General features: G+C 41.2%; 1 protein-coding gene across 1 annotated transcript; it reads right to left on the reverse strand.

The window, feature by feature from the left end:
* Window positions 1-1,237: 1,237 nt before the first annotated feature.
* Window positions 1,238-16,980, reverse strand: LOC124259604 (fibrillin-1-like). Its single transcript, XM_046693765.1, has 15 exons — window positions 16,764-16,980; window positions 14,579-14,725; window positions 13,881-14,141; window positions 12,404-12,645; window positions 11,632-11,803; window positions 9,946-10,059; window positions 8,489-8,611; window positions 8,078-8,194; window positions 7,386-7,628; window positions 6,646-6,750; window positions 5,029-5,190; window positions 4,322-4,510; window positions 3,392-3,592; window positions 2,058-2,296; window positions 1,238-1,380 (listed from the first exon to the last, which is right to left on the reverse strand). Exons 1-15 carry the CDS (start codon window positions 16,888-16,890, stop codon window positions 1,333-1,335), a joined length of 2,490 nt encoding a protein of 829 aa, XP_046549721.1. The 5' UTR covers window positions 16,891-16,980; the 3' UTR covers window positions 1,238-1,332.
* Window positions 16,981-19,511: the final 2,531 nt, after the last annotated feature.

A 19,511-nucleotide genomic window follows, 5' to 3' on the forward strand; every position in this document is an offset into this window, starting at 1 on the left:
ATGCGTGTGTATGTGTATGTGCGGCTCTTTGTACTAGCCCAGACTGAAGCTGGTTTTATAGTGCTAGCTCACTGAGATACCATGCCGCAGTGAAGCATGAATACCCCACTCAGACACATTATACTGACTCCGAGTCGACCAGTCCTTGTTGTACCCATTAATGCCAAGCGCCAAGCAGGGACCAACAAGTACCATAGTTTTAACTTCTTTTGGTATAACGCGGTCGGGGATCGAACCCGCGACCTTCCGCTCTCCGGGCGGACACACTAACCACTAGGCGGTCTTCCAGGGATTAGTGGACTGACTGACTGAGTATGGTTTTACGCCGTTTTTAGCAATATTCCAGCAATATCACGACAGGGGACACCAGAAATGCGCTTCACACATTGTACCCACGTGGGGAATCGACATCGGGACTTCGGCGTGACGAGCGAACGCTTTAACCACTAGGCTTCTCTCTCTCTCTCACCCGCCCCGGGTATAGTGGAGGTTTATCGGAACGTATACCCTGGAGATTATGGAGGATGTTACTGTCCATGAGTGAGCGTTTAAACCACTGCACCATATCTAGTGTACATAATGTACATCGCAATATACAAGAACCTACACCGTGTAAGTGAGTGTAGTGTTCCGCCTGTTTTAGCTATATTCTTGCTGCACCATGGCGTATGACACCAGAACTCGAGGAAACGAACCACGGACCGTGAGCGTTCCGAACGAATGGTTTATCCACAAGGCTACTCCTTCATTGTTTATGCTGATTCGGCATTGCATCCATGCATACGTGGTTCAGTGTATGCCTCGATGGTGTCGGTCAATGCTCATAATATTAACCATCGGTTTGGTTTGATTAACACAATGAAAGGTACATATGTACAGCCTTTAACCTGCTGGTACACATCATGACGGGGTCAGATCCAAAGTCCACGCAACATATGGTTACAGTGTATGCCTCGACATCGATCAATGCTCATGATATTAACCATCGGCTTGGTTTGGCCCCTATGTACAGCCTTTAGCTCCAGCTGGTACACGCCATATCTGGGCGCGCCCTGCCATTGACAATCGTACACCTCCAGTTGAGACACAGCATGCCATTGGCAACCGTATGTCCAAAGTCCACGCAACACATGGTTACAGCGTCGATCAATGCTCATGATATTACCCATCGGTTTGGGCGTGAGCCACTGAGCCAACCCATAAATCAAAACTATATAATACGAAACAGACAAGAGTAAAGTATGCTGGGTATTTATTTTCATCTTATATAGTATATGCAGTTACATCTTTTACATCATGTGTGTGTACTTCAGTTTTTGGAGCCTGGACAGGCTATGGTCCCCCCTCGTCTTGACACGCGCAAGTTTCTGGATTACTCAACTGTGAAACAACCAGAAACAATACATTAGTCATACTCATTGACAAAATTATGGAATTGGACGCAACAGCAAACAAACTTTTTCACAGAAAGTCAATAGGGAACACGTGTGGTGGTGCTGGCTCTGTATGGTAATTACCGCCGCACACAGCTATATTCCAGCTATATGGGGTGGTCTGTAAAGAATCGAGTCTGGACCAGACAATCCAGTGATTGATATGATAGCCAAACATTGTCAAATCTATGTATGGAGAGGAATGTGGATCATGAAGAAATAGCGCAGTTCTGTATTTCTCTGTTAAAAAGATATGAACATTATTTAACATCTGGGAATGTTTTTATTGAGGGATCATTTCAGAATGCTCAATGCATTGGTTGGTTTGTTTGACGCCGTCCTCAGTAATATTCCAGCTACATTTCAGCGGCCTGTATATAAACAAGTCTGGGCCAGAAAATCCAGTGATCAACATCATGAACATCGATCCACGCAATTGGGCTACGATGACATGTGTCAACCTAGTCAGCCAGCCTGACCACCCAATGCCTTTCTAAAACTTCACCCATTACCCGTTAGTCGGATCATGCTGAAGACCAAATCTAACCCGAATCTTCACGGGTCCACACAATTTGGACCTAGAATAGAGGTATGATTTTATCAGGAAAGGGGAGTATTACTTACACGTATCATTTCAAAGGAGTTGTCAGTGCACAAAGCATTGACAGACACCTTTTCTGCAGCAAACGTAACTCCTTTGCAGCAGATGCTGGAGCTTGTACTTCCCGCTGGGCTGACGCATTGCAGAGACTCGCAAACGTTCATTTCCGCCTCGTAGAAACATGATATGGCTCCACGTGTGATGTTGTATTGCACCTTCTTCAAGACAGGTCCGTCATTGCAGAGCTTGGGTGGTTCGGGTTCTGTATCATAAAGTTGAGTGAGTGAGTGTTTTACGCCTTATTAGCAATATTCCGGCATTATCACGGCGGGGGACACCAGGGGCTCCTTTCACGAAGCAACCTTTACTAAGGTTAACCTTTACTCCCATTCTTTAACATTGCACTAAGGTTAATTTAGGGAAGGTAACCTTAGTGCAATGTTAAAGAATGGGAGTTAAGATTGACCTTAGTAAAAGTTGCTTCGTGAAAGGAGCCCTAGAAAAACATAAACATGAAACTATAAATGTGAAACAGCAATGATAAAATAAATAATCTCGAGGACATAATTGAATAACCTCGTGTATTCCTATGTCGCACGAATGCCTCATCTTCCGTGAAACAAGTACTGAATGCTGTACAGACTTACTCCAGAGGTAGTGTATGCCTTTGACGAATTAAATGAGTGAGTGAGTTGGTTTTACGCCGCTTTTAGCAATATTCCAGCAATATCACGTCGGGGGACACAAGAAAGGAGCTTAACAAATTGTGCCCACGTGGGAATCGAACCCGGGTCTTCAGTGTGACGAACGAACGCCTTAAACCACTAGGCTACGAATTAAATGTAACAAATAGGCTCACTTCGTCCCTTCCACCCACATCAAGTTGGTTGGTTGTTGCATAACGCCGCACTCAGCAATATTCCAGCTATATGGCGGCGGTCTGTAAATAATCGAGTCTGGACCGGACAATCCAGTGATCAACAGCATGAACATCAATCCACGCAATTGGGATACGATGACATGTGTCAACCAAGTCAGCGAGCCTGACCACCCGATCCCGTTAGTCGCCTCTTACAAGCGTGGGTTGCTGAAGACCAATTATTGTAACCCGGATCTGCGCGGGTTCCCACGTCAACATACACTGAGATAACGCACATTGTTATTGTTGTGAGTGACTCACTGATTTCAATGTCGTCTTCGGCTACATGGTTTATTTTACGGCAACTAAATTCCTTTCCCTTACCTGGAAATTGTTACTCGGAATTATCCTTTAAGAAAAGAACTTTATGTCTTGAAATATATTATTTTACCAAAACTCTATCATTATAAGAGTTCAGAGTTTGAAAAACAAACTAACCTCCTTCTTTGTCTGGGCATTTAGATCTTGATACGACCCTGTATATAGATCTCGGCGTACTGTCGCATGCACGTTCCTTAAGTCTGCACTCCGAGTCGTATGTAGTTGGGCTTCCATTAGCAATAGCACCGCAAACTGGGTTAATTTCGCTTCCGCATTGGAGAAATTCACATTTGTCGGGAACCACAGTAGTAGGTGCCGCTGTAAAAGTAGATTTCAATTTTGTTAAGAGAAACAAGACAAGGATGTAAGTATATTTTATTTACATGCATGTTTGCAGTTGCAAAGAATTATCCTTAATGTCATTAGGGGTGATACAGAGAATGAAACACAGTTACACGGGACGGAAACTTTACTTGTGAATTTAATTCTTACGTTTATCCCATTCCTGAGTGAAAGAATCCTTTGTTTCAGAAATATATATGTTTCCTTAATATCAACGTAAATATACACAGGATATTTGGAATTTATTTTGTAAGCTTTTTTTTTTACATGCTTCTTTTTAAGACTTAGCATTGTGTAGATTATATATCGATAATCTTTGACAGTCCGGAAACTAAGTCGTCTTCATTTACCAAAAGTATTGCGTTATATTGATTGATTGATTGATTGATTGATTGTTGTTGTGGTTTGACGCCGCTCTCAAAAATGTTCCAAAAATATTTGGTCAGCGGTCTGTGAATAATCGAGTTTGGATGAGACAATCCAGTGATCAACAGCATGAGCATCGATCTACGCAACTGAGATACGATGACATGTGTCAATTATGTCAGCGAGCATGATCACCCGATCCCGTTAGTCGCCTCTTACGACAACCATGGGTTACTGAAGACCAATTCTTACCTGGGCTACAGATGATTACCACAGAGTCTCTAACTACACAAGGAACGGTACCACCTGAATAAATATACATAAAATTACATTACTCACCTGTTGGTTTGGGTGTACAGCCAGGCTTTTTGCAGCTGATGAAAGAGACACGTTCACTCTCGGGTGGTACAATATCTGGTGCCCCTGGGTTCAAAGTATAGTCTCGTTCACGGGTCCGTTTGCCGGGCGTGTCGCAATCAGGTGCATCGCATGGTTCGTAGGCTCCCCACGGGCCCCAGTCAAATGGACCTGATCGAAAGAACAACAGCATTTACATTAGTATTTAGTTTTCTATAATAGCCAACTTGTCAATACCCGAACTTGATTTATACGATGTTATACTGTGGGTTTTATGCAACATACGGTAATATTTCAGCCGTGTGGCAACTGCAGTATCAAATCTAAATTTTAATTCTATTTTTTTAACTAATATTCCGTGAAACATATACTCAGATGCTGTACACACTGCACTCCAGAGACGAACTATATAAATGGAATAAGTAGGCTTACTTAGGGCTTGACACCCACAGCAGGAGCGGATACAACTTTTTGAGAAGGGGGGTGCACAGTTCATTTTCACCTGACACCAATTAGGTCCGGCCATGATTTAATGTGTGTGTGTGTGTGTGTGTGTGTGTGTGTGTGTGTGTGTGTGTGTGTGTGTGTGTGTGTGTGTGTGTGTGTGTGTGTGTGTGTGTGTGTGTGTGTGTGTGTGTGTGTGTGTGAGAGATTCAGGAGAGATTCAGGCTATATGCCCACCAACTTACTGGTTGGATCTGGTGAAGTTGGTGGTGGTGTAGTGGTTGGACATTCCCCACGGGTGTACGCTGGCAACTCCTGGGGCGGGCTGTTGTTGTTTCCTCTACATTCTGCTTGTTTGAAGGCACACAAGTTCGGGAATTTCACGTTGTTTTCACTGCATACGGGAGCTTTAAACAATCAAAATGAAAAGAGTGATTTCAGACAATCGCTACAAGAGAAGCAGTTCAGTTGCTGGTTACAAATATCGGAAGTCTTTTGACAACCAGACAGTAAATATGTTGATTATAACAGTCTGAAGTTTTCTGTAAACAGCCAGTCAAGATGTTGGTTACAAATATCGGAAGTCTTTTGACAACCAGACAGTAAATATGTTGATTATAACAGTCTGAAGTTTTCTGTAAACAGCCAGTCAAGATGTTGGTTACAAATATCGGAAGTCTTTTGACAACCAGACAGTAAATATGTTGATTATAACAGTCTGAAGTTTTCTGTAAACAGCCAGTCAAGATGTTGGTTACAAATATCGGAAGTCTTTTGACAACCAGACAGTAAATATGTTGATTATAACAGTCTGAAGTTTTCTGTAAACAGCCAGTCAAGATGTTGGTTTTCTGTACAAATATCGGAAGTATCGGAAGTCTTTTTGACAACCAGACAGTAAATATGTTGATTATAACAGTCTGAAGTTTTCTGTAAACAGCCAGTCAAGATGTTGGTTACAAATATCGGAAGTCTTTTGACAACCAGACAGTAAATATGTTGATTATAACAGTCTGAAGTTTTCTGTAAACAGCCAGTCAAGATGTTGGTTACAAATATCGGAAGTCTTTTGACAACCAGACAGTAAATATGTTGATTATAACAGTCTGAAGTTTTCTGTAAACAGCCAGTCAAGATGTTGGTTACAAATATCGGAAGTCTTTTGACAACCAGACAGTAAATATGTTGATTATAACAGTCTGAAGTTTTCTGTAAACAGCCAGTCAAGATGTTGGTTACAAATATCGGAAGTCTTTTGACAAAATATGTTGATTACAACCAGACAGTAAATATGTTGATTATAACAGTCTGAAGTTTTCTGTAAACAGCCAGTCAAGATGTTGGTTACAAATATCGGAAGTCTTTTGACAACCAGACAGTAAATATTTTTATTGCAAATGTCATACGTGTCAGAAGTGTTTTGACAACCAGGCAGAAAATATGGTGAGTACAAGTGTCTGAAGTGTTCTAACAACCAACCAGTCAAGATGTTGGTTACAACTGTCTGAGGAATTTATGCACGGTACCAGATATACCATACATGTTGGCTGCAACTTTGTTTTCACAACAAACCAGTCACGATATTACAAAGTTTGTACAACGAACCAGCTAGACGTTGGCGAGACAGTAAGTATGGCTTTACGCCGCTTTTAGCAATACTCCAGCAATATCACAGCGGGGAACACCAGAATTGAACCTCATACATTATACCCATGTGGGGAATCGAACCCAGGTCTTCGTCGTGACAAGCGAACGCTTTACCAACTAAGCTACCCCACCGCCTAGTTAGGCGTTCTAGGAGACGTATTTATAGCTGGTTCTGAATATAACCCAAGCACTTAGTTACAGGAGAATATACGCACCAATCGTTTTGTCATTCTCATCAGAAAGATTACACACGACGGTGTCCCGACATGGATCTGGTGGTTGCGTAGTCGTATCGGCTGCAGGTGTTGTAGTTGGCAACGCTGAAAAAGTTGATGTTATGTCAGTGTAGGTTGTTAACGGTATAAAGTTAAGCTAGAACACTAGTCGTTTGATTCAGTATTGATTCCTTGGATTTAACCAATTTTGAACGCTTGAGACACTTCGTTTTACAAGGTGACCTTAGCGCAACAATGGCCACAAGTCTACCTTAAAAGGATTGGAGTTCCGCAGGAACTTTGTGAGCAAATTATGTCAACAATATTTCAGTTCGAGGGCGGCATCTCAGGGCAATGTGGAAAGATTGCAGAGTGTACGGATTACAATCTTTACCTGGCCAAACGAAGAACACTAATCATAACCAATGTCTAGAATTCAAACGATCGATGAAAGTATTTTGGTACACTCGAGTTAGGCAACTACGCAAACTCTAGTGCGGGAGGTATGAGCACTTGGCAACAACCACTGACTATAAGCCATGCATGTTTCATCACTAACTGGCGAAGACGGGAATTCTTATACATACATCTGTGTTCATACACACGGACACACAGATGACGTACGTGCATACGGACACACAGATGACGTACGTGCATACGGACACACAGATGACGTACGCGCATACGGACACACAGATTACGTACGTGCATGGACACAACAGCATGTGATTATTTCTTACCTCCAGGGGTTGTCGTGGTAACTGTCTCTACTGGGGTTGTGCATGGTCTGTATTTGTAGTCATCCACCTTGAATGGCAGGTTCTTGATGCATCGATAAATGAACGCCGTGTGGAAACTGTCATAAGACGTCTCCTCGCCATTATCCACATAACAACCAGCATCTGCATTTCCGTTGGGAGCGACAGAACATTGTGCCAGTACGCAAGTGCAGCATTTGTTTGGGGGGTTCGATTTATCAATGGCTGAAAGAAAGTGGTATGTATCCATTTAGTGTTTCTACCATCAGGGGAAAGATGAATATTATTAATCTTAACACCCCACAACACACTCAGTGTTTCTACCATCAGGGGATAGCTAGACAATCGTAACACGTCAGTGTTTCTACCATCAGGGTATAGCTAGACAATCGTAACACCTCAGTGTTTCTACCATCAGGGTATAGCTAGACAATCGTAACACCTCAGTGTTTCTACCATCAGGGTACAGCTAGACAATCGTAACACGTCAGTGTTTCTACCACCAGTGTACAGCTAGACAATCGTAACACCTCAGTGTTTCTACCATCAGGGGAAAGCTAGACAACCTTTACACGTTACTACACTCAGTGCTTCTCCAATCAGGGGGAAGTTGGACAACCTTAATCTTCTATGATACGGGAACGGATACACATTCTGATATTGGCACTACTAACCTTCACATTTATCGCCATTCTTCTGGAATCCTTCACAACACTTGCAGTAGTAAGAGCCTTCTCCTTCGTAGCATATGGAGTTTTCTGGACACGGGTTGTTCTCGCATTCCTTGATATCTGAACACAAGGATAAATAAGATCATGAAAAATATCTCTCGCCATCGCAAGGTCATTTGAAGAATGTGTCATTAAAGAGACATTATAGCTCCTACCTTTTGCAGACAGTCCAGTGATTAACAGCATGAGCATCGATCTACACAGTTGGGATACGATGACATGTGTCAACCAAGTCAGCGGGCCTGACCACCCGATCCCGTTAGTCGCCTTTTACGACAAGCATAGGTTGCTAAAGACCAGTTCTAACCCGAGTCTTCACGGTCCTATAACTAGGACCAACCCTGGCCCACGTACCTTTGCATGTAGTGTTTGACTCTCTGGTGAATCCCGTCTTGCAATCGCATTGATAGCTTCCAGGCAGATTAAAGCATTTCGTTCCTGGACCGCACTCATTGCTGTTGGCACATTCGTCGATATCTGCGTAGACAATGTTCATCAAATATATAATACATGAACAAGCTCATCCTGTATCCATGAATTGATTCATTCACAGCACTGTGTTAATATATCGATATAACCTAGTACTTACACATTACCTAGTAATATGAACACTTCCTATTTAATGTGTCGGTGTGGTGGTGTGTGGTCCTGCGCATAGAGCTCAGGTCACAAATCAGTTGAACGCGGAGAGTCCTAGGATGGGTGACCGTGTTTGGCAGCTTGACTCCTGAGAGTTTCAAAGACTTCAGTCCTGCTCCACAACGAAGCACATGTGATACGTGTGGTCTCAAGGCAAGTCAGTTTGTTCAACATTATCTCTGTTCACCCAGTATAAAATGGGTACCCGGTGAGATAAATCACGTGACTATTAACCTTCTAGCGCCTCACAGGCCGTTTGTGACTATAGCGTCCAGATTCCAGTCAGATGGACACTAGGCGCTACATAAATGAATTATTATTGTTATCATTATTAATGTTACTTCATATGAGACCGCCTCCGTGGTGTAGTGGTTAGAGCGTCCGCCCAAAGAGCGGAAGATCGCAGGTTTGATCCCCGGTCGCGTCATACCAAAAGACGTTAAAATATGGTACTTGTTGGTCCCTGCCTGGCGCTCGGCATTAATGGGTACATCAAAGACTGGTCGGCTCGGAGTCAGTATAATGTGTCTGAGTGGGGTATTCGTGCTTAACTGCGGCATGGTATCTCAGTGAGCTAGCACTATAAAACCAGCTTCAGTCTGGGCTAGTACAAGCAGCAGTACACATACACACGCATGCACGTCGTCATATGAGCGAAATATTCTTACGTGCGACGTTAAACCCCATTTCACCTCACCTACTTCCTATGAAAGGTATCTATATAAGACATGATGAATGCAGCCTGGCATATATACTTTTATAGGAGGTCGAAGTATACTTTTCCACATACTTACCAAGAAATGGAATGTCCGAAAGCGAGTGAGTATGGTTTTACGCCGCTTTTAGCAATATTCCAGCAATATCACGGCGAGGGACACCAGAAATTGGCTTCACACATTGTACCCATGTGGGGAATCGATTCGGGTCTTCCGCGTGACAAGCCAACACTTCAACCACTAGGCAAGCTCATCGCCCCGAAAGCTTTAAGAAAATCTAACCCCGTTTAAGAACGTTAGATTGTGGCGCACTCTTTTTTGCTTTTTCGTTATCATTAATTAACGCTATTTTTCTCGTAAGTGCTAAATCCCCTCATAAGACCTCACAGTCCCATAACCGACCCATAACAACCGCTCTATAGCTAGAGCTGAATTCGTTTGCACTGTGAAACATACCAACACACGTCTCGCAAGTAGAAGCGTATCCCATCTTGCACTCGCACGTCAACCTGTTGATGCCGGCGACGGAGTCATAGCTCTCGACGCATCTCTTCTCGGGATAGTCGATCTCTACAAGACAATATAAGGAACATTTCTCTGAAAATCTGGTTAAGTTATTATTTGTCGCCATCGTTATATTTTATTGTCTGCAGTATAACAACTCAGTAATAGTTCGGCTACGTTACTAGTTCCTTGCTGGCAGCAGGATAATCGAATATTTCAACTTAAAGATAGCTCATGGTGTTATCGATGATTTCAGTGATCCATGGAAAAAACTATTGATCTCTACTGAATAGAATCAGATAGACAACCGAGAGTGACTGTTCCCCGTCGTCCTCGTTATTATTCTATAATGCACCTGTGTAATATGCGATGCATTCGTGGTTAATTGCATAATTGTCTGTGTAAAACATGTGTCTTTGTAAGAATGTAGAAAATATGATCCCGAAAACCTTTTTTCAAACAATGCTTTCCCATTTTCTCTTTTTCAAAAGTATCAGTTGTAATAAACAATAATATTCATCTAGTAGAGAGTTTTTAAAGTCACTTTAGTGTGTACAATGGACCAATGACGCTTACAATATTTTACACCGAGACATTCAAGGGAAAATTAGAACCATGGTGATCGTAGCATAAGCAATTATGCTGGTACGAAATTGTACAGCTCGGATAAAATACATGTATCCTAACCATCACTTTTACACAAACAGTACCTAGCAAAAGAAAGTTTACACCAAGACTGAGTGTGGCTAAAAACGAAACAAGCAAATGCTGGAATCGCTGACACATCAGTATGGTACTGTGAATATTCAATCGTGCTTATTCGGTTGGGTCCGCAATGGCCGACTGATATTAAGAAATGACTATAAACCCATTTCCATTGCCACCATATATTTGGGATTACACATTCTAAGTCAAGTACTGAGTCTAGTACTTTTGTTGGGTTGAGTATTCCCCAGGATTAGATTCTTCACTTTAGTAAAAAGTGTAATCCCAAATATAGCATAACTTACATTTGACCACGTTTTAAGAAGCTGTGCCAATTTACACTTGTCAGAGGGGTACACAAAGTCCGCAGACTACCAGTTGCCCGACTTCCATTTTTGTGGAAGCCGCGGTGGCTGAGCGGTTTAGGCCGCTGACTTTGTGTGTTGGCGATTAGGTGCACTCAACTTAACAAAAGTTCTAGAATCTGTACTTTACTAAGAAAGTGCAACCCCAAATATAACATAAGTTAAGAATGATCCTCTAGTTCACGCAGCTCTTCGTCTTGTTAGGTCTCAGCAACAATTCTAGAATAACCTAGTCCGGGCCAGAAAATCCAGTGATTGACAACAATGAGGTTCAAAGTACGCAGTTAGGATACGACGACATACATCAACAATGCCAACGAGCCTGCAAGCATTGGTTGATGAAGACCAATTCTAATCCGGGTGTTCACGTAATACGCATCTGAGGAAAACAGAGGTTCATCCTGCGCTATATATTATGATTAAGGGATACCTAATACCTATTTTTCAAAAATGATTTTTTTCAAAATGTACTTCTACTACGAACATGTGATATATCATGCTTCAATACTTGTAGGCGGGTTGCCTGTCACCTAAAAATAATGTCAGTCTATATAGGGTTTTTGCATACCTTTTTCGCATAGTTCAACACCATTGCCCATGAAGCCCTCTTCGCAAACGCACTTGCCATCTTTGCACTCGGCGTTTTCAACACACGATTTGTTTGCAGGTACAATAGTATTAAATGCTGAGCATAACTGTGTTCCAGTGCATGTGTCCTTGTCCTCGTAGTATTCCCCGATCTGCGGAAAGTGTAATATGATCATTTGGTTATAAGCGATTCTGATATTTGCAGACTGAAAACGGAAACTGACATTTGCTTTTATCAGTTGGCAAAACCCCAAAGGGAACAAATATGTCTATCGAGTGTGTGAGTGAGTTTAGTTTTATGCCGCTTTTAGCAATATTCCAGCAATATCATGACGGGGGACATCAGAAACAGTTTGAACAATTATTTAATAGATTGTTCAACATAGTGAGGCTATAAGTAACAAGGCGACAAAAACTTCCGAAATATTGAACCACAATACTCTGTACCTCTCTTGACTTATGAAAAAATATTTTTATGAAACTTCGACTTCCATTTGGTCCAAATATTATATGACAGTTTAAAGAAATTAATGCAGAAATTTCTTGGGAAAAGAAAATCTTCTACGATAAAAATTCAGAAAGAAGAGAGTTGAAAAGTTTGGATAATTTTCTGAAAGTTCCTAGGAGGGTGCTTGTTCGAAGGTCAATTAAATTTATACATATCTTGTTCAATGTATTAAAATTAGTAACACATTACAAAAAGCTAAGACAAGTCATGAAACAATTTAACCTTTACATTCTTTAGAAATTACCTCTAGATACTGTGTCCCGTATCTGCAGCCGCATTCAGCGACGGGAACACAGTCCATACCGCTAGGACCGGCGGACGGTTTAAGTACATAACCGGGAATGCACACACACATGACGTCAAGATTATTTGCGCCGACACTTTCGTCAGAGCGGAAGGGATATGAACACGTCCTAGGCAGAGGGGGGGATGCGTATCGGCGCCTCCATTTGGCAGACTTGCACGCTGGTATCGCCGGTGAGTCGTCTACAATGGTAGATTACGTAAAAAATACACAACTGTTAACAGACAAGGTACAACTGGTCCACTGAAATTACAAAATATTACAAAAATAGGACACATGTTATCGGACATATTCAGATGGTTTTCAAAATCTATTTTTCGTTTCAAAATTGTACAATTTTAGGAGCTTCAAAAAGGTAACAATTTCTAAAGTGATCACAAAAAATCTCCAGGTTCAAAAAGTATGAACAAGTTCGTGATGAAAGTTGGACACTAGGTATGTTTGGAAATCAGTATTATATGTTAAAAACATGCTCCTATAAAGCCAATTACATATTTTCTTGATAGATCTATATCTCACATACACATTGAGCTGCTGCAAGTCCAATATAGGCATCCGTTGAATTGAACTAAACCTCACTCGTATGTACATAATATTATGTTATAACATTGTAACAATTCCTTGTTCTAGTAGCGTACCTAAGGATAATAATTCCTTATACAAAAATCTGCTTTTATCCGTCAAAAAGTACAAACTAAAGTTTGTTTTTACAGAAACATTCTTTCCCTGTCAAGCCAACATAATATTTAAACGGTTGAAATAGCGTTCCTCCGTATCGAACTGAATAATTCCAGAACGCAACATTCAGCAATGTTTCAGCATTCAAGTTATAGCAATAGAAGCGACAAACCCTTTCCACATTGATAAAGAATCTCTGCCAAAAGCATAGTCGATTGTACAATTGTGACAATATCATGAGCATATTTGTTTCAGAAGCATTAGCAAAGCATCTTTAAAAAACGGTTATGCTAGTGACTTATTGAAAAACTGATCAGCAACTTTTGTCTGTTGTTCTAAGCCACACTCAGCGATCCTGAACTATTCTGTTCACTTATCCTGACTGGAAAATATCAGTTGCGTAATATTATTTGTGTGTTGTTTAACGCCTCACTCAGCAATATTCCATCTATATGGCGGCGGTGTGTTAATAATCAATTCTGGACCAGACAATCCATTGATCAACACCATGAGCATCGATCTACGCAATTGTGATGCGATGACATGTGTCAGCCAAGTCAGCGAGGCTGACCACCCGATCCCGTTAGTCTCTTACGAGAAGCATGGGCTGCTGAAAACCAGTTCTTACCCGGATCCCAAGGGGTTTGTGTAACATTAAAGGGTTAAGGGGTTTGTGTAACATTAAAGGGTCTAGCCTTTGATAATTTTGCCGTGTATATTGTCATAGATGATTACATACCACAATCTGTCAACCGCCTCATCTTTCTAACTGCTCTTCTTGCTGCGGAAATGGAAGCACATATTTCTTGATTCTTATCGTAGGCCACTTGAAGTAACCGAATCGCGTCGGTTACGAAGCTGCAGACGTCTTCACTCCCGCATGTTTCTTTGATGCAACGGTCAACAACCGCCTGTGCTCCTTCGCAGTTTTTGAGAGCTTCACCGATCTCACCACATTTCGGTTTCGGATTTGCACACTCTGGAGTCTCTGTTGGCGACCCTAAAAAATAGATTTTATTTTGCATTGGTAAATTTGCGTGTGTAAAGCCCGCAGATTTCCTAAATCCGTTTCAGCTTCCGGCATTCGACGAACACTGTATAGAAAATCAGAAAAAAATATTAAAAAATATAAATAAAATCCGCCCTACATACCCATTTTAAAAAAAGTAGTGATGAGAAACAAGAAATCTAGTTTATGTGGCCTTATCAGCGTAATCGTGAAAAGTCCATTTTGTAATACATAATTTGTGTTCTTCGTAACGTAATAACGGGCAATAAACTTTCAGATAAGGAGAACTTCAGACATGTCCGAAATGAATTAGTAATACAAATTTCCTTTGTCTTTCATCATTTCAGATGTACTCGAAAGAAAAGAAATATGCTAAAACCGTCTTTGAGAAAGGTATGGGTGTGTATTAGTTTTTCCATAATGCTCACCTGTCGTTTCACCAGGTACAGGTGTCGTTGGTACAGGTGTACTTGGAGCCGCCATTGTAGTCACAGTTTCGGGTGTAGTTATGACCACTGGTGTTCCAAATGTTGCTATCGTAGTTTCTGTTTCCTGTCCCGGGGGGAGGGAGGCAACTGGAACAAACATGCAACGTAAAACCCTAGTCAAATACTCCGTGGTGTAGTGGTTAGAGCGTCCGCCCGGAGTGCGGAAGGTCGCGGGTTCGATCCCCGACTGCGTCATACCAAAAGACGTTAAAATATGGTACTTGTTGGTCCCTGCCTGGCGCTCGGCATTAATGGGTACAACAAGGACTGGTCGGCTCGGAGTCAGTATAATGTGTCTGAGTGGGGTATTCATGCTTCACTGCGGCATGGTATCTCAGTGGGCTAGCACTATAAAACCAGCTTCAGTCTGGGCTAGTACAAGCAGCCGCACATACACCTACACACGCATGCACGTCCTCATATGAGCGAAATATTCTCAAGCACGACGTTAAACCCAATTCCACCACCACCACCACCTAGTCAAATAAGAGGCGGTGGGGTAGCCTAATGACACGTCACACTGAATACCCGGGTTCGATTCCCCGCGTGAGTACAATATTTGACACCTTTTCTGGTGTCCACCACCATGATGTTGTTGAATTATTGCTAAAGGCGGCATAAAAGGCATTCTCACTCACTCCTAGGCAAAGGTAACTCACGTAAATGTATTGTCCAGCTACCATAACACTTCATTATTACCCTACCTAACCTCAAATATTGCATTAAAATATTGCATTAAATGGCGCGTCTATTAATATTCATGGATTCGCGCTCGTGAAGGTGATACCCTGGGTACCGATCCACAAAGCGTTCGTAACGTAACAAACTGCTGTAACGTTATCAGCACAATAGGCCACAAATACGAGAGGAGGAACACGTTTTTCATAGGCTTACGAATGTCGTGGCTTTACGAACGTCACGGACCAGGGCCTAGAATTTCGAAGCTCTCTCAGCGCTAAGATAGTCGTAAGTTAATGTTAATGTATGGCACTTACGACTATCTCAGCGCTAAGAGAGCTTCGAAAATCTAGGCACAGGACCCTTATTCTCGAAACGTTCATAGCCCTAAGAATTCTTAACTTTGATCGTAGCCAGTAGCCAGTGTGTTAAGAATGGGCTTAAGAATTTTGTAGGGCTATGGAGGTTTCGAGAATAGCTAGCCTGTGCCCTTGCTCTCGAAACGTTCGTAGCCCTAAGGATTCTTAACTTTGATCGTAGCCAGTGTGTTAAGAGTGGGCTTAAGAAGTAGGAGTAGGGCTACGAACGTTTCGAGAGTAGCTAGCCTGTGTCGTAACAATATAGTTTATCATAGGCTTACGAATGTCGCTGCGCTATGTTCAGAACCCAGATCTCAGATCAGTTTTATTGTAAAAAGCGTCTCAGACACCAGCTTGACAAGGATAAACGAGTTGAAAATGAAACATACAACTTTATGGATGACAACGTCTTGTTTATAGATAGAGCGACGTTTCGGTGTAGATTCTTACACCATTATCAAGCTGAAAGTGACTACGACCAAATGATGCGAAGTTTATATACATGGTATGTTTCGACAAACAACAGATTAACATTAACAACAACATGTAATTGAATAACAACTGGTGGTACATAATTGGAAGAGGCCAGTTGGGGACAAGGAACAACAAATAGCACTGAAGCCAATAAACAAGAGGGATTAAGAAGTTACAAGAAGCTGATAAGATGCTTTGATAGAGTCTGTAGTTTGATTAATTCTTCATAGACCGATAGTATGTAGCATCCTACCATATTCGTCAGTGTCGTCATTATTTTTAACGTTTATTTGTCTCACCTTAAGCAAGTGAGTTTGTTCAAAATTTCCTCTGTTCACCCAGCAGAAAATGGGTTCGGGTAAGTCACGTGGCTATAACCTTCTAGCGCCTAACAGGCAGCTTGGCTTATCCGGGGTAATAGTGTGTGATGCGCTTTGAGCATACCTTCATGGCGTGGAGACAGCGAAATATAAAAGCCATTATTAATATGTAATGTCAATTAATATTTAAGTTTACAGTTTCACACGACAAAGACAACATATATCATTCCTTGCCCCCTTCTCATAACATGGCATTCCTGTGACGCTTAAGTGAAAAGAGTCGAAGTAAAATACCTGGAACCGGGAAGGCTGTTTCTCTCGAAGAATTGTTTGATATTCGCCTCTGTGCTGATGTCATTACTACCGACTGTGCAAATACCACACGATGGGCTGTAGTAGTCGGTTGCCAAACACTCCGCATATGTTAATCCAAAATTGAATACAAACTGGCATCTGATATTTTTGTCAGAGGTTTGGAAATGATAAGATGGAGGACTTGAACCAACTACTTCCAGCGAGTATGAGTCTTCACTGATCGAACCATCTTGGACAAGACCGCCATTAAGCTGAAATTAAAATTGGTATCAATCAATGGGCATACAATTAGTGAATAGCATACAACATACATAGCGAGTGTTCGCCAAGTGCGTTTATGTTTGGTTAATTCTGTACTCCAGCACAGCATGAGTATTTGAGTATTGAGTATTTGGGAATTACTAATAATATATCAGTGTTACCTCTGATTAAGAACTGAGTTTAATAAAAAAAAGTTCAGTTCAGTTACAAAAAAAGTTTGTTCAGCTTGACCTGAGCTACTCTACATATGCGTGAACCGGGAGGTCAAATGGCACAAACGGCAGGTCGAGTTAACTTCATTAAATAGGTGAGAAGAGAATGTTATTAATGTTGCGTTCGTGCGAAACATGCATACATGGATTCGTTACCGAACTTGTCCCGGAAAACAACACTTCATGTTTCATGTTTTAATTAAATTATTTATACTGTCATATGCTATCTAGTTTGGTTTACTAACTTTACAAGGTACAGATGTTACTTTCACAATCCCACTCACTCTCGCTGTCACTCTTTACACCCAGTTCAATTATTACGTTTTCTGTTTCATGAATCGGAAACATTAAACCATCTGTAGCTTCCTTTTTAAAAAAGTTTGGACATTGTTGCTCGATCGCGACACTGAGATGTCAAACGGCGACCTTGTCTCGGCTGTTCGGACATGTTGACAATTAACTGACAAAGGTGCACCCGTTCACAATAATAGACCCAACCAGTTGTGACACGGTCACACGGTCACAACCAGTTGTGACACGGTCACGCAAGGCATTAGTATTCACTTGATCAGGTCAAGCTGAACATGTAGTTAAACGCGCCTTACCCTCACAACCCCATCACCATTGATTCTGATTGTGTTGCTTCCAACTTTTATTTTTAGCGATACCCGTCTACGGTTAGACGCGCTGATGCTAACATCGGTTCTTCCCTCTTTGTCCTCGTCATTATCGCAGTCGACAGTTGATATGATATTCACATCGCAGTTTCTTTCAAGCAACAGCGGATTTTCTGGACTGTCAAAGGGAAGAACCCCAATCACACCTGGAGCCTCCTTTCCCATGCGGCATACTTTCACTTCTGGAAGATACAGGAAAAGAGAACGTTAGGATAGTGTATCTACTTATTGTGTATCTCATTTTGAGACGCCCTCCTTCAAGTTTCGCGAGACTTTTCTGAATGTCGCGAGACCCGTATTAAGAATAAAACTGCAGAGAATTCACTTCCGATTTCTTTCCATAGAAAACATTTACATGTCAGTTGTGACATTTAAAAAATACTGACTTCAATACTTTTGGGGTCTAAAGAGGTAAAACCACTGTGCAAGCTCCGTGTCACAAATTACGCAAATTACGCACAGCTTTTTTAACGTGTATACGTCCAAAAAGGAATATACATTGAAGAACGTTAGTAGAGAAAAAAACGTTAAAAATAATGACGTCACTGACGGTTTATTGAATCACTAACTAACACAAAAATAAATAAAAAATAAAAAAAAGCAGAAGACGATACCAAATTGGCGACATTCTATATATCAGCCAATTAGGAAAGGAAATCCCGTGAGATGGCGAGACCTATGCAGCATGTTACTTAAACTGCTTGGTCACATAATTCATTGCCCTAGAATCACTTACAATGTATGCAATGCTTGTGCAAATCCTGGCGACTTGAGAAGGGAAAGTAAATTGATACGATTTGTTGACAAGTGATGGCAATGAGCAAATACAACTGTGTACCTTCGCAGGTAGTTCTTCCATTCTTCATAACTTCGGTTTTCTCAGGTGGGCACACGCATTCATAACCAAATTCCGTATCTCTACATTTTTCGTCATCATTGCAGAGATCGATGTCTTTTTCACATTCGTTGATTCCTAAGAATAGAGAAGGAATGAGAATTGTTTACTGATGATTTTATAATCATATTTAGGCAGCGATTCACTGTGCAATTCCGCAATAATTTCGCTTAAGGTGTGCCTGCGGTAGTTTGTATAGAAAGCACGTTCAGAATATTCTGTGAATTCATAGCTTAGACTCAACTGCTAAAAATGGCGACGTCATAATAATGGTTTAATTCCAAACAAAATAACGGTATGATGATCTGTATGAAGCAGGAACTGTCGTAACGTTATCAGCAGAATGGGACACAAATATGAGTGATGAACAAAAAGTATGGCGATAACTTAGTATGGATGCAATCGACAAAGATTATTCATATAAGGTTTCTTAAGAAAGATGAAGTGCCTTTGATTGTAAACAAAGTAGACTTAATAGTATCGAAGGATGTGATAAAATTTATATTTACGTCGACTCAGCAACAAATCACATATCGAGACACAAAAACAGCATTCACTCTGATAGCATGAATTATGAAAGATATAGATTACAATTATAAAAATACATTTTTCTTATATTTATATCCGCTTATTAACAGAAAGAAACATAATTTCGCTTTGTAAATATAACGAATCAGTCATG

Source organism: Haliotis rubra, unplaced genomic scaffold (genome assembly GCF_003918875.1).
Source record: "Haliotis rubra isolate DU_JTF1 unplaced genomic scaffold, ASM391887v1 Scf73, whole genome shotgun sequence".
NCBI lineage: Eukaryota > Metazoa > Mollusca > Gastropoda > Lepetellida > Haliotidae > Haliotis > Haliotis rubra.

Excerpts from the sequence above, each read along its gene's own strand:
- LOC124259604 (XM_046693765.1), bottom strand. The coding sequence starts at position 16,890 with ATGCGGAGTGTTTGGCAACCGACTACTACAGCCCATCGTGTGGTATTT. Across the intron at positions 12,646-13,880 it reads GAGGCGGTTGACAGATTGTG|ACGACTCACCGGCGATACCA; the intron begins GTATGTAATCAT and ends CTACCATTGTAG. Across the intron at positions 3,593-4,321 it reads CTGTACACCCAAACCAACAG|CGGCACCTACTACTGTGGTT; the intron begins GTGAGTAATGTA and ends CTACTTTTACAG.